Source organism: Peromyscus maniculatus, chromosome 8 (genome assembly GCF_049852395.1).
Source record: "Peromyscus maniculatus bairdii isolate BWxNUB_F1_BW_parent chromosome 8, HU_Pman_BW_mat_3.1, whole genome shotgun sequence".
NCBI lineage: Eukaryota > Metazoa > Chordata > Mammalia > Rodentia > Cricetidae > Peromyscus > Peromyscus maniculatus.
Window position 1 is genome coordinate 62399482 of NC_134859.1, and position 15189 is coordinate 62414670.

General features: G+C 51.3%; 1 protein-coding gene across 3 annotated transcripts in view; it reads right to left on the reverse strand.

Moving 5' to 3' along the window:
- The window catches only part of Abr (ABR activator of RhoGEF and GTPase), a 203887-nt gene that overhangs the window by 135796 nt on the left and 52902 nt on the right, over nucleotides 1-15189 (reverse strand). The window contains exon 1 of one of the 3 annotated variants that reach the window (XM_006977417.4): nucleotides 12928-13578. The exons of the other annotated variants lie outside the window; for them this stretch is intronic. Within the exon in view, the coding sequence (XP_006977479.1) occupies nucleotides 12928-12988 (61 nt within the window). The 5' untranslated portion in view covers nucleotides 12989-13578. Of the gene's footprint in view, nucleotides 1-12927; nucleotides 13579-15189 lie in introns of those variants that run through there. 3 annotated transcript variants of the gene reach the window in all.

Sequence of the window (15189 nt, forward strand, 5' to 3'; positions counted from 1 at the left end):
ATTCCTTCTTTAGCTTAGGGAATTGTGACAAGAAAAAAAAAAGTCTGCATGTGCTCGATATATGCATTTTTCCCCTGAATAACTGCAATCTGCAGTGGGTTGAATATACAAATGCACACCCAACTGGAAAGGCGAGAGGCCTGTGCCTCAGGGACAGGGTTAAGGATGCTTGCAGGCACCTGCTGAAAGCCCCAAGCTGTGGTGGCAGCTCACAGGTCACAGGGGGTCCTCAGGCCACAAACAGCTCTGAAAGCAAGTTCGTGTCCCCTCCCTCCCTCCCTCCCTTCCAGGAGCCAGAGAAAGAAATCAGCTTTGGCTTTCATTCACTGAGGGTTCTGTACCAGGGACGGCGCGCGCGGCTCCTACTGCCCATTAAGGTGGACTCCCCTCAAACCTGCAAGTCGGGGAACATTAACTCAGGAGATGCCTCGGGGTCTACAAAATGCTTGTCAGCCTGAATCAGGGGAAAGGGCTTTTCTAGGCAACTGGGTAGTAGACCAGATGGTCTCTCATTAACCCTCTCAATGATGCACTGCAAAATTAACAACCATTTCTGCTCCATTAACACCACACTTGGCCCATCATGGGGGGAAAGGGAGGTGGGAAGAATGTGGGTTTTCGTCTAGACAGAGACACGCATAAAGACCAGATGCCTGAGCGGCTGCCACTTAGGAAGGAGGCAGACCCTGTGTGCCCCCTATACAGGGTGCCCCAAGGCAAAAGTCACCAGCGGTGGCTAATCACAATGCCAGGCCCCCTTTCATCCTTAAAACAGGGGTAACAACCTTCCGCAGGCCTGCTGCATTAGGGCTTGAGTATGAAGCGTCTCTCAGACGCATGCGTTGAATGAAGGCTTGCTTGGCTGCTGGCTGACAGACTTCTGGGAGGAGACTGGATCACGAGGGCTATAAATTTAAGAGTAGATTAATGCACTGACGGATTGATTCATAATTTGATGGCATTATTGGGAGATGGTAAAGAGCAGGAGGCAGGCCACCAGGGGCGTTGTCTTTGAAGAAGGGTGTGTCTGTCTCATGTCAGCTTCCCCCTGCCATGTTCTTTAACCATGGTGCTCTGCCTCACCACAAGCCCAGAAACACAAAGCCAAGCGGCCAACGGACTGAAGCTCTGAAACCAGGAGCTAAGTAAGTCTTTCTTTCAGGTGTTTATGTAGGGACTGGGGACGCGATGCCTAAGCATGAGGACCTGAGTTCAGATCTCCAACATGCACACAGAAAGCCAAGTGTGGTAGTGGGCACACGTAATCCTAGCACTGGGGAGCACAAACAGGAGGATCCTTAGGGCTTGGGGCCAACCTATCCAGCCAATCTGTGACCTCCAGGTTCACTAAGAGACCTCATCTCACCACACGTATGGTGTATGCTTTTAATCCCAGCAGTCAGGAGGCAAGCAGATCTCGGTGAGTTCAAGACCAGCCTGGTCATGACGCAAAATGTATGCTTTATGCAATGGCTTTGCAGCCCATAGACTTAAGTCACTTACCTAGCGCCTCTCTGAAAAAAATAAGGTGGAGTGCCATAAAGGTGGGCACCCAGTATCAATCATCAACCTCTGGCCTGCACATTCAAGTGTACACTCTACACATACATACACACACACACACACACACACACACACACACACACACGGGGGGGGGGGGGGGGGGGTATTTATGTCAAGTATCTGTCGCAGTGAAGACAGGCTGACTGACATACTGCAAGGATTAAAGGAGATCCTGAATGTGAGAACGCTAGCTCAAGTCTCATTTTCTTTTTCTGAGGTATGGGGGTGAGGGTTGGAGGGTGCTTAAGACAGAGTCTCACTACGCATCCCTGATCGGTACTCACTATATAAATCCAAACTAGCCTTAAACTCACTGCAATCCCCCTACCTAGGCTAGGATTACAGGTGTATACCACCATGACAATCTAGGCCATTTTCACTTGCCTAGAATCTAGAGCAGCAGTTCTTAATCTGTGGGTCCTGACCCATTTGGGAACTCACATATCAGATATCCTGCATATCAAATATTTACATTACAATTCATAACAGTAGCAAAATTAGTTATGAAGTAGCAATGAAATAATTTTATGGTTGGGCAGGGTCCCCACAACAGGAGGAATGGCATCAATGGGTCACAGCATTAGGGAGGTGGAGAAGGACCAGAAGGGTCTGACTGGGGTCAGAGTTCAGTTATACCCTCTGTGAGTGGGCATAAAAGACTCTGGGCACTCTTACCCAAACTAAGTTCCTTGAACCGGCAGTAGCTGCAGCTGTGGTACCTGTGGAAGATGCAGAACCTTCGGCTTCATCCAAGGCCTACTGAACAGAGACGCTTAAATGATCCCCAGGGGGTTCCAATGCACACTGGAATGTGAGAACCTACTCTAGGCATTTGGTCCTAGGGAAAACCATCTCTCCCCACGCTGTTCCTGCTACAAGAAACACTGGGCGTCCATCTGGGGGTGGATGGAAGTAGGAGTCAATGCAGAGGGGCGTCTGATGAGCATCTGCTTGCTAGTCACAATGCACGCTTAAGCCCAATCACACAGCAGGAAAATGATCTTCCCTATGTGTAAGGAGTCAAGACCCCACTTGGAGCCAGTAAGTCTTTAAGGTTTCTCTATCCTCCATCTCCCTCTCCACAAAGCAGCAAGAAGGCTCAAACTCGGAACTTTCCAAGAGCAACAACGTGACCCCAGAACTAAGAACTCCATTTAGTTTTCAGTACATTTATTTGAAAGATAACCTTTTATTTACTACAAATGCTGCATTTCTCATTTGTTTTCCAAGTTATATCTCAACTAACCAATCAAATGGAAGAAATGCCCAGCGACTGTGGCAAAACTCACAGCGGCAGCACATTAATGATGGCAGTCTGCTGAGTTATGACTTCCCAGCGACTGAGAGTCCCTTAATGTCTGCACCACTATTGTATCTTAAACAATGTAGATAATGACCAACACTTCTGTTCTTTACTTTATTTTAATTAATTAACTTATTAATTAATTTATTTATTTATGTTTTTTCAAGGCTTCTCCATGGATTTCTCCATGTAGTTTTGGTACCTGTCCTGGATCTCGCTCTGTAGACCAGGCTGGCCTCAAACTCACAGAGATCCACCTGGCTCTGCCTCCCGAGTGCTGGGATTGAAGGTGTGCGCCACCACTGCTGCTGCTGGGCCACTTCTGTTCTTTATTTAAAAAGAGTTGAAATGGAAAAGAACAGGCAGGTATAAAAATGTGGATGCCCTGCAAATTTGCTGGAGGAAGGTCGGTGGCAGAAGGTGGACGATTCCGTGGACGATTCCGTGGACGATTCCGTGGAATTTCATTTCCGTTTGGGTATGTGCTGGCTCACAGAGCTTTCGAGTCCACGGAGCTGGTAAGTCACTTATCCGGCTCCTAGACTATACTAAATAAAGCAGTGAGGGCCAGGGAGAGAGCTCACCTGGGAGAAATACTTGTTCTGCGCGCCTGATGATACGGGTTCGGACCACTTAAAAGTCGGACACAGTGGCTGATGCCTATAATTCCAGCACCCCCACAATGAGATGGGTAGGGGAGACACAGGAAGCTCTTGGGTCTACTAGCCTGCATTATGAGCCTGCTAGCCTGCAGTATAGGCCAGCTAGCCTGGGGCATGTACCACCCAGCCTGGGATCTGGAGCGCAGTGGCAACCAGCAAAGACCCTGCTTCAAACAGGGTGGAAGGCAAGGACAAACACCAAGGTTGTCCTGACCTACACACACACACACACACACACACACACACACACACACACACACACACACACACACTATGGCACCCGTGTACCCTCACATACAACACACACAAATAAAATACTTTAAAAAACAAAAAAACCACTCATCCCTTAAATACTTTTAAAAAATAATCACCAGGGTGTAGTGTTCGCTTTCCTGGTTAGACCACCCATGACCAAATTTAATGCTCTATCCTAGACTTCCCCATAATTCCCTGGCTCTTCTTTGACATAGAATCAACAGCAGCCTCTACCACGAGCCTCTACACCAGTGGGGATTCACCAACCCTGCTCTGCCCCCACCAAATCACTGTTTCCGCCTGCACAGAGCGACCTGTGGAGAAGCTACCGGAGGAGGGTGTATTTTGGAGGCTTGGAGTTTCATCACCAGGATCTGCTCTCCTGACCTCAAATCACTTTGGGAGTTGGCAGCCTTTTGGTGGTCTTCCCAGAGAGACATTGCTCCCTCAAAAGAAAGTGAAGAGGGTGGAGGGGAAGGGCAGGGAGAGCAGAGGGGAGCTCGGGGTGGGCGAGGGACCTAGAGGAGGGAACTTGGCAGGGCTGAGCCTCTGCGCTGGCCACATTCGGGAACCAAGGGGGAAGGGCTAGGAGGCAGGAACAGAGCAGGACCACAGAAGGAGGCAGCCAGAGTGGTGGGAGAAGTGGAATCAGGAGGATGTGAGGCCCTTAGAGCAGCTGGAATTGCCTGTGTCCCCATAGGAAAATGTGACAAGATACAGGGGTCCCTATACCCCTATACCCTAGCAAGCAGAGGTTCCTAAAAAAAAAACACTGCTGAGTCAATACAGGATGTGAGCTGTCCTTGAAATTTTCCACACCAACGGGAAGAAAGAGAATGGAGCTGGAGAGCTTTCCCCCAACCCACGTGCGTGTGCGTGTGTGGTACACTTCTGCCTTCCTTGTTTAATTCCTGCTCAAGCTTTCTTCCCTCTGCTCACCACACACAAGCCCTTTGTGAAAGGAGGCCTTCAGTCTTATTTAGGCCTTTTTGGCCCTAGCCAAAGGGGGGATATACAAAGGTCTGAGTCACCAGGCTCAGCCTCTCCCTGAGGGCTGCCACCTCAGTGAGGGGCTCCCTGGGCCAGGGGACCCCCATGGGTGTGGACAAGGGGACTGGAGGCTACTACCCCAGCGTCACATCACCCATAATTAACATGCTGCACGGGCTAAGTTCAGACATCAGCCAGCTCTCCACCCAGCAGGCCCCGGGCCTGGGCAAGGGACTTTGGTGCTCGGTGGCCTAATTTATGGCTGAGGGCTCTTTCTTCTCCTTCTGGAACAGTGGAGGTGAATTTTAAAAGGTCCAAGAGCAGGGCCAGCACACTCTGGCTCTGCCAAATCCTCTCTTCCAGTTCCCACTTCTTTACCCCTAGCTCCAAGTGCTCTGAAAACAAGGCATTAAGTACATCCCATCCCCACTTCCAAAGCCTAGATTCATGGTCAGGCAGTCTCTCTCCCTCTCCCACCTTCCCCCTCTCATTACCAAGTACCATTTCTTGCCAATAACCCCAAAAATGAGGTCATGCAGGGGTAGGAGCTCCAAATATCCATGGGGGGGGGACCCATCCCTCGGAAAAGGCAGCCAACTGGTGAGGCACATAAAGGATCCCTAGGAGCTGAGCTGCTCACATGCCCTGGATAAACAAGACTCAGTCTTGGTAGTGCTTGCCTACAGTCTCAGCTATCTGGGAAGTTGAGGCTGGAGGATCAAGGGTTCAAGGCCAGCCTTGTCAACCTTAGAAGAGACCGTCTCGAAATAAAAAAGGGGCTTGGGAATCTAGCTCAAAGGGGCTGGGAATACAGCTCAGTGGTACAGCATTTACTTAGCACACATAAAACACTAGGTTCAACCATCAGCACTACCCCCGACACACACCCTGGAAAAAATCTTCACAGCTGTAACACTGGTCAGAAATAACCAGATCTATGCAGTTCGGTGAAACAGTGGCTGCTGTGGCCCTCGCTGATCCATGGTGGAAAGGACCAGTGTAGAAAGTGGAGCCATTTTTTAAGGGTCAATATTAGGGTCAGGCCAACCTGATATTCCAGCCCAGTGCCTACTCCTCCAGTTAGTTAATCCCTAACCTCTCCAAGTCCAGTTTCCCCGTATCAAATAGAGGAACGCCACCTGCACACGTCCTGGGGCCTAGAGGAGCAGCAGTGGTGTGTGAAATGCCGGTGCCAACTTGGCACACGGCAGGTACTAGATAGCGTTGTTGTGTCAATGCTGTGTAGGAAGCTGAGTGGTCGCTGGAGTCAGAACACAGAGATCTGGTCAAGTGCAAGCTGGGACACCTGCCCTAATAACTGAATCTTTCAGATCCTCCACTTTCTCATTTCTATCAGGAAATGATAAACTACCCGATTGGGGTTTTTATAGATAATGCACAGAAAACATCTAGCATATCTGGCTAATTAAACTGTACCTTTTCTTGACTTTTTTCTTTGTGTTTCACTCAGCAGTCCAGGCTATTCTAGAACTTACTGTGTAGCCCAGGCTAACCTCAAAACCATGCCTCAGTCTTCAGTTGCTGGGTTTACAGGCATGAGACCTCACATCCGGCTCTGAGATCAAGTTTCATGTGGCCCAAGCTCCCCATACAGCCAAGGCTAACCTTGAACTCTCCATCCTCCAGGGTGGCAACCACACTCCAGTTTTGTGGGGTGCTCTGGCTTTATCCCAGGGCTTTGTGAATCCCAGACAAGCACTTTACTTACTGTGCTGTATCCCCAACTCCCACTTCCAGTTGTTCTAAAGAAAACAGAAGGCTAACAAGATGGTCCTCGGGGTAAAAGTGCTTGCTGAACAAGCTTGCCAACCCGAGTTGAACCCCCAGAATCCATATAAAATGTGGAAAGAGAAAGCAGACCCCATAAATGTGTTTTCTAGCCTCCACACACAAGCTACCACGCACATATATATTCAGTAACGATAAACAATTTTTTTATACTGGAAGACAAGATCTTCTCAAATGGAAAAACCTAATTTCTCTAAGTCCAGCAGGACTCAGGGGTTCTTCTCATTGGAAGGTGTCATTCAGGGCTCCGAGGACAAGGGTTCTCTTCAAAACTCAGTTTCTTTCTAAAGAGGGCTCCACTAGGTGCCATCACAGAACACACGGCCACCCCAACCCAAACTCTTCATAAAAGAGCCTTTCTCATAAAAGTATGTCTTCAAGGCAGAGAATCACCAAAAAAGAATTAAAAAAAAAAAAATGCTCAGGATAGCCACCATTAACCAAGGTAACCACAAAGGAAGAACCCAATTGGTGGCTGTGTGGCGATGCCCCCCAGCCGGGGAGGTAACTGAGCTTAATTACACAGCTGCTGTGTAATGTGATCCATTAAACTCTTACTGCTGCCTGGGAGGCAATGCCCAGGAGGAAGGGGTTAGCCCAGCACACTAACAGGATCAGCCCTTCAATCCCATGGAGATAATTACAGCCACATCCTTCCCCAGAAGCCCTAAGTAAACCCACAGATCCCTCAACAACCCTAGGCTCTCCTAGGTACCCAATCCCTTCTGAAAACCTTGCTCACTTTAGGCAAAATGACATCTCCATGTCATGTGGTCTAAAGGGGCATAATAGCATGTGAGTGAGGGCAGAGACAAGGAAGAGGGGATTGGACCTGACCAACTAGGTCATTACAGAATTCATCCCATCTAGCCTCACCTCCGAAGGTCAGGTGACCCTGACATTTTCTATACAACCCATAAAGCCAGATTCCTCTTGTTCTGGCATGAGAAAACAATTCTGAATCTAGAAACCAGAGAACTGGTTGCCCCCTCCACAAAGAGCAAATAGGCCCACTTGAGGTACCACCTCAAAGGGCTCTTTCCAAATGCCTTGGCGGTAGCAGGAGCAGGACCTAGCATCTGTCATCAACTTCCATATGGGTAGCGTGTAGTCAGCCCATTGCCCTGGTTTCTTCTTTCCTCCCCACTAACATGTAGGATATAAAGAAGGTCTTGCTCAAGCTTCAAGACCAACATAAGACTCCTGTTACCAAGCATGGGTCCTCACAGCTCCAAGTGACTAAATCTTACCTTAAGAAATACAAGGTGGAACTAAGACTAAGTCATACAGCAAAACAATCTAGCCTGGCTTGGGATATAGCTTATTTAGCAGAGCGCTTGTACAGAATACATGAAACCCTGGTTTAGATCTCCAGTGCTGCATAAAGCCTGTAACCCCAAGTGTTCGGGGAACGAGCATCAGGAGTTCAAGATCTTAGCTACACAGTGAGTTCAAGGCTAGTCTCAGCTACAGGAGAGCTTGTCTTCCTTTTGACAGCTCTGGAGACAGACAGGCTTGCATGCTTCTCTCACAGATCCAGGCAACGCTCAGAGAAAAGGGCTAAGACCCTGGCAGAGCACAGTGGGCAGTATCCCCACTCATCCCCTTAGCCCAGCACAGCCTAAAACCTAAGGTAGGGGCATCAGGCTTGTCCCGGAACCATCTGAAGTGGAGCTGCAGGCTTTTCCCACAAGGCTTAAGCAACATAAACACAGCAGAGAAGTCTTCCAATCACAGGCCCTGGCAAGCACAGGACTCCCCTGGGGGGTCTCCGAATTCACTACACGCTACTACAATTACCAAATACACATGCCAGGAAACTCATGAATGGGTCAGATAATGTGTTTCTGGGATTTCTGGTGGAGTCAGGAGTTACAGAAGCCAAAAAAAATAAGGGGGAAAACATTTGCTCCCTCTCAAACTTAACACCACCAAAAACTACCGAGGGCTTATGCCTGAGCTACTAGCTAGGTACTCCCTAAAACTCTGTGGGTACGGCTGAGTACAACATTGGCACAGCACTCTGTTCCTACCGGTTCTCTCTCCATCTTCTCAGATGCAAGGCTCTCCCAAACCTGATCGAATATGAGACCGTGATGAGCTGGACAGGCAGGCAGTTCAAGGGCGTACCTCATCCTCAAAGTTGTTAACAGACATTAACTAACTGACCCACGTGACACCCCTGAGAGACATTACTTTACAGAGGAGTGAGCACAAGGAAGGGACAGAACCGTCCCAGGAAACGTATCATACCTCAGAGAACAGCCTAAGCATTCCATCCTGCCCCCACGACAAAGGCAAAAGGGGTGTTCTCAACATCCTCCCCATCATCTAATCCAACCCCAAGAAGTACCTCCTAGTTAATTCCCCACGAATCTTCCCACCATTCCTTCCTTTTTCCGAGCAATAGCAATGGTCACAACAAAAAAAAGTTTTATTGAACAGATGACTTAATTATTCTGTCAGTCCTACCTCCGAGACTCCAACTGTCATGACAATTATGGACTGGTGCTGATGAGGAGGAATAAATTACCACTCAGCAGAGAACACCCATCTGCAGGTGTTCACTGGAAGGAACATCAGGAGCAGTCTGGTGGAGCCTGGCTTCGGAGCTGCTCTGATTAAACTCGGGGCTGGTGGCTTGGTCCTAAGGTACACAGCAAATACAGGACTAGGATGAGACACTGAGGTGGGCCTAAGATGGTCTGGGATGGGTTTGTATCCTCATAACCGCTGGCATGCAGGCTATGATTCTATAAGGGGCATGAAAATATAGCAAGAGACTAATTAGTCTTTGAACGTTATTGGGATAAAAGACATTCATTCCATAAGGCGGGTTTTTTTTTTCTAACTACAGATGGTCATGTTCTGCCTTCTATGGAGTCTAAGCAAGTATAGGCTTCTGCTTGGCTCAGCAGGGTAGGTATGTTTGGGATCTGCACTGAATTGCCTGGGGTAAAGGAGGCTAAAATGGCAAAAAAGAGAAGGCCTGAAAATGCAGCCCTGTGCCTCCCTTCTAAATACATCTAGAGCACATATTTAAAGATTTCCCATCTGAAGAGGAGCTAAAGGATGAGCCTGCCTGGTGCACATATGTGTCTCAGTCCAGATCTGCTTGGAGGGCTGTCTCTACTTGGGAGGGACAGGCCGAGTTTCGGAATATCCTTGTGTTTGTGTTCCTTCACAGAACTTAATTCAGTCCAGATTACCTCCATGGTATAGTAGAGAGGGCAGGAAGTGTCTAGTGGAAAGGATGACTGATGAAAAGACATACAGGAATTATGAGAAAGAAATTAGGCCCACAGAGAGACTCATACCAGCCATTGGGGAAGAATCAAGACAAAGCATCGAGGAGGAAGCTGGCAGCATTACATCCATACCGAAAATGAGAAGTAAAGAGGCAGGAACCTGAGGTGGCTGCAGCCCCCAGCAGCCACTTCAGGCTCTCAGGGCCAAGAATCCTGCCCCAATCAGTCCCAGATCACATTGGGACCTGATCTAACGCTTTTCCTTGTGCCGAATGGATGTCCACGGCCCAGCCATTCAGGACTCCAGCTACAAGCAGAGGGGATTTGCTGCTATCACCTTTACTTACACCAGAAAGAGGCGGCCAGGGACTCCAGTAACGAGAAGTCTGTGGAGGAAGCGGTTGGCGGCTAGTGTGACAGGAGTTGAGGGCTTTAGAGGGAGCCTCGGTCAACGTGGCATGGGTTCCGAAACCAGGCCCAGATACGGAACATGGCACCGGAGTTACCAAAGCCTCTTACCCTTCGGGATCATTTCAGGGAAACATCTGAAGACAGGACTAAGGAGAGAGGTGTCCCCATCTGCATGACAGCCCTGGGCCTTGAGGAAGCTCAGACACATCTGGGAGGCACTCAAGTCCTCCTTCTAGGCCCAGGTATGGCCTGAATTCCCTTCTGTGCTTTATCAGCTGGGTGACTGTGAGTACATGACTGAGTCTACTCAGCGCCCCACCCCCTTGCTAATCTGTGAGAGTTCAGGGTAATGAGGTTTGGAAACAGGAGGTAGAAAGTACCTAGCCCGGTACTTGGCACACTCTGAACAACCCGGAGAGGCGATGGAGTACTTTTACACGAACCTCACTCACACTGCGCTTCTATCACTGCATCACTTCACATCTCTAAGGGGTCACATTGACTGCCGTTTGTGCCCAGCTTACAATTCCTGGATCTAGCATTTGTGGGGACCTGCGAGTGTGGTAAGCACAAAGCTTCCAGGGAGGCAGAGGAACTTCCCAGGGAGCCACAGAACCACACTGCCAGGCAAATGACAGCCTGGGTATTTATTTAACTTAGGTTCTTGTCAAAAAGAAAACTTGATGGCTAGCAGCCCAAATATGACTGCATAGAACCTTCCCAGGAAGCCTTCTGCCACAGACTCCCAAATAAGCCATTCCAGAAAGTGAGGCGGGGACACCATGCACGACGCCGAGTTAGTGCCCCTGCCCGCCACCCCGCCGCCCTCCCTCCAGCTGCCCCAGGGCCTTACAATAGATTAGACGGCTCAGGTGCCAGGCTATCGGAGTGAGGACTGGAGTGAGCACCCCCAAAGAGGCCCTTGGCCTGATTCCCCACTCTGACATTCCCCTGGTCAAGAAATCTCAAGGCAATTTTGCCCCATGACTCCAGGCTAGGGCTAGGGGTGGGGATTTGGATGATCAAGTTATAGAACATTAGTAATAGAAAGAAAACCACAAATTGCTTTCCATAGGATTCAACGTTTGGGAAATAAGGAAACCAAAAATGGGTTTTGCAGAGAGCCAGAAATACCCAAGAGCATAAGCAGCAGATGAATATGAGGCATTGTTATGACTGTTATTTGCAAGAGCTCAGCTAAACAGAGGTCACTAATCCGTCCTTTGAGTCAGGAGCTGATCTGCACCAGGCCTCTGAACAGATGTGTGTCCCCATTTGCACAGACACACGTGTACACACACGCCACACAGCTGTGAGCCCTGACCTTCACCCAATGATGCTGGCCTCTACTGGAAAAGAGCAGATGGACTGGCTGGGTTTGACCAGGATGGACACCCAGGGGAACCAGATTTGCCTCTTTGATGTTGAAAACCCAAAGCAGAATGAACCATTATTAGGGGAGCTCCTGGGAGGAGGGGTAGGAAACTGGGATAAGAGGCTGGGGAGCAGACATGAGAAGTACAGGATCCAGAGGGAGCAGAGGACATGGACCCAGAGGGAGCAGAAGACAGAGGCTGGACCCAGAGGGAGCAGAAGGCAGAGGCTAGACCCAAAGGGATGTAGAGGGCAGAGCTGGGTAATGGGCAATGCAGAGACACCAAGGCAGGATCTCCAGGCTCAAAACATAATCTCTCACCGCTGGAATGTGACTTAAAAAAGAACTCAAGCCAGGTTAACCCTTCAAAATGTCCTTGTTCCGTGGTATCTAATGTTCATAGTCACCACCTAGCTGTACCTGCCTCAGAGTTGGGGGTGCGCTAAGAGAGTGGGAGGGCTCCCAGCATTACCACAATAAAGAGCAAAATCCACTGTCTTCCTTGGAGGCCAGCAGGACCATCTCCCTACGCCAGAATGTCAAGGAGTTGGGGGGAGGGGAACGGCATGGCACTGCCACCTAAGGTAAGGGGTGGGGGGAAAATGGTTCCCGGTTGAGTAAGTCCCAGTGATCAACGACACATCCCCCAGGCTGTACAAGAGCAATCACATGATCGCAGCTGATTTGGGAACGAGGGGGTGGAGTACCGGAGGTTTTTTTTTTTTTTCTTTCTTCATTTGCTTTTCTGGGGGGTGGTGGTGGTAGTGATGATCATGGGGGTGGCGATGAGGCTGGCGAGAAAGACTGCTGAGCTTGGGGGTTGGCTCTTTCATCCAAATGGCCCCCACGGAGATCCGTACCTCCAGTCTCTCTTCCAACCTGATCCCATCATCTACCCGAATCACACATCGGCTTCAGAATGTCCCTGAGGTGGTCAACTAGAGCACCAAAGACTTTTCCCAAGATGGCCTTTCTGCTTCAACGTGGGGAGAAGAGCTGCCCATCCAGAAGGCTGAGGTAGCGCCCTAAAAAGGGCGCTCCCCACTCACAGAGCGCTGGAGTGCCGGGTTACACAACAGGTGGGTAGGGTAACACAATTCCCCCGGCCCCGGTGCGTGCAAGCCCCCCACCCCCCCAAGTCTGCCTTAACGACCCCACACCGCTGCTCCTCCTCCTGGCCGGCCGCACACCTGGAGGACCATGCCCGCAAACCCTCGCCATTGCCTGGTTGCACCTGGGACCCAGAGGGCGACAGGGATCATGGGAGGGCGCAGGGTCTCCCTCCCACCCCCGGCCAAAGCGCACACGTACTGCTGTAGAGGGTGTCGATCCAGGAGAGGCGCGGCAGGCCCCGGTGGCTAAGCGGCTCCATGCCCGCGGCTCCGCGCGGTAGCGGCTCCTTGGTCAGATGGGAAACCCGACCCTCATCGCACAACAAAGGAGGGAGGGCGCCGGCGGGCGGGGTGCCGGGAGGGGCGGCCAGACTCGGGGGGCCGAAGTTGCAGAGCTCAGGGTGGAGGAGGGCGCGCCAGGGAAACAGGTAGCAGGGAGGAGCAAGCCGGAGCTGCGGAGGTGAGGGCGGGGGAGCGCCCCCCGGGAGTCCAGTGTGCCGTTGTGGCCACGGCTAACCCGCTGCGGATCCGGGAGCCGCGGCCCCGCAGCCCGCGCGCCAACTAGCAACTTCCCCGGGGCTGCGCTGCGCCCGGGGCGGGGGGCGGAGGCGGCAGCCAATCAGCGTGAGGCTCAGCGCGCCCACCCCCAGCCGCAGAAGGCCGGTGGGGTGTGAGAGCAGCCCGCAGCCCCACCGACGGCCTCCAGCCGGCGCACAGCACTCCCGCGGGGTCTCCGGGAGGCGGCGCAGGGCCAGAGGCTCCCCTCCTCCTCCGGTTGGGCTCAGCAGAAATTCTGGCAACCCGCAGACTAGGGAGACCTATGAGCTCGCAGGGGTGACATCACCTGCCACCCCAGGATCTCTAAGCACGATTTTGGGGCTGGTGCCGTTGCCAGGCCCCACCCCTAGACAAGCATAGATAGCGGCGTGGACTAGGTTAACAGCGTCCTGCACCCGCTGGAAGGCTGGACCACCCAGGGATTGTTTCCTACCAAACCTTAAAGCATCCATCTATTCACACCAGGGGTGGGTGGTTAAAGTAAGACGGCCCCGCAGGGGTCAGAGTCAGACATTGCCCTCAGGGGAAGGACATCTTTCACATGTGCCCCTTGAGGCATAGAGACAAACTGGGGTACAGAAGGCCCCGGGCTCACCCAGTCCCTCCAGGAGCCCTTTACCTCTGGCCTCAGTGCATAATCACACAGAAGTTGAGGGATGATGGGGTCAGATGCCTCAGAGAAGAGAGTCTTCAACAAAATTCCTAACAGTGACCTCAACAGCACTGAGGGCTTTGGGGCTGGGGGATGGGGGGTAAGATAGGGGACTCGGGGCAACTTTCCCATAGATTAGGTACACAGATCTCCTTGGGTCAAGTGACTTGGAGACAGTACTGGACTAAAAGGGACCCAGGCTAGGGTGGTCCAAGACAGCGGAGGCTGAAGCCTGTTTCCTGAATTCCCAGGGAAGGAGGCAATCAAGCCCACCCAGGAAGACCTGGATTAGACCTTTCATATACCAGGATAGTGCATTTCTACTAAGGGAGCAGTTCCCGTCCCATCCCGTCCCATCCCGTCCCGTCCCGTCCCATCTTCAGACAGCTTAGGGCAAAACCTTCTTGGGCTCCAGGAACACAGAGGTCTACAAAGAGTTAAGCTACTCTCTGACCTCTATGGAAAGCAGTGTTGTTAGCACCCACAGAACACAGAGGAGGGCTCCTCCTCATCCCAGACAAGCACAGGTATAGTTTTGAACGGTAGAAGCAGACCTTTATCCATAAGGAAACTTGTGCCCAGCCTTGTAAGCTGCCCAGCTGTCTGGACGCCAGCCTCCATAACTACCCAAGAAGAGCAGCACAGGATAGAGCCTGTGGACCTCGGGGAGGTTCAAGGGTAGATGCTCTTGTGTATAGGAGATCCCTACAGCTGTCTACAGCATACGGAGGCCCTCCTGTACCCATTCAGCTCTTATGACCCCAGGCCTAACCCAAGCTTCTGGATCTGTGGCTTGCCGGCCCTCGCTGCTCAACTGTTACCCTCCCACGGTCCCTGACTGGCATAGAAGATTGGGAGGGCCCAACCGACACCTGGAGCATGGCAGGAGAGGGGGTGGTGCATCTCTAGCAAGACTATCCAGAAATAGAGTTCCGGGATGGGAGAGGGAGCAAGCAGGCTCTCTGAGGAAGCAGACGGACGAGCAGAGAAAGGACAAGGGCATTCCTTAGTCTTGCGCATCACTTTCTGAAGGCATAGAACCCAGGAGAAAGGGAACACATGCCTGGGTATAGGCATCAGCTACAAACCCTGGAAGGCTGCAGCACTGACCCCTCCCCACAATATCAAGGCAGCTTAGGCCCTCTCACTACACTACAGGGATTCTCCTGCAGGCCACAGCCCTACATCTCCACATCCGGTGCTGACTGTGAGGAGGCTGTGGATATATGTTTCTATGTGAGTCACATACAT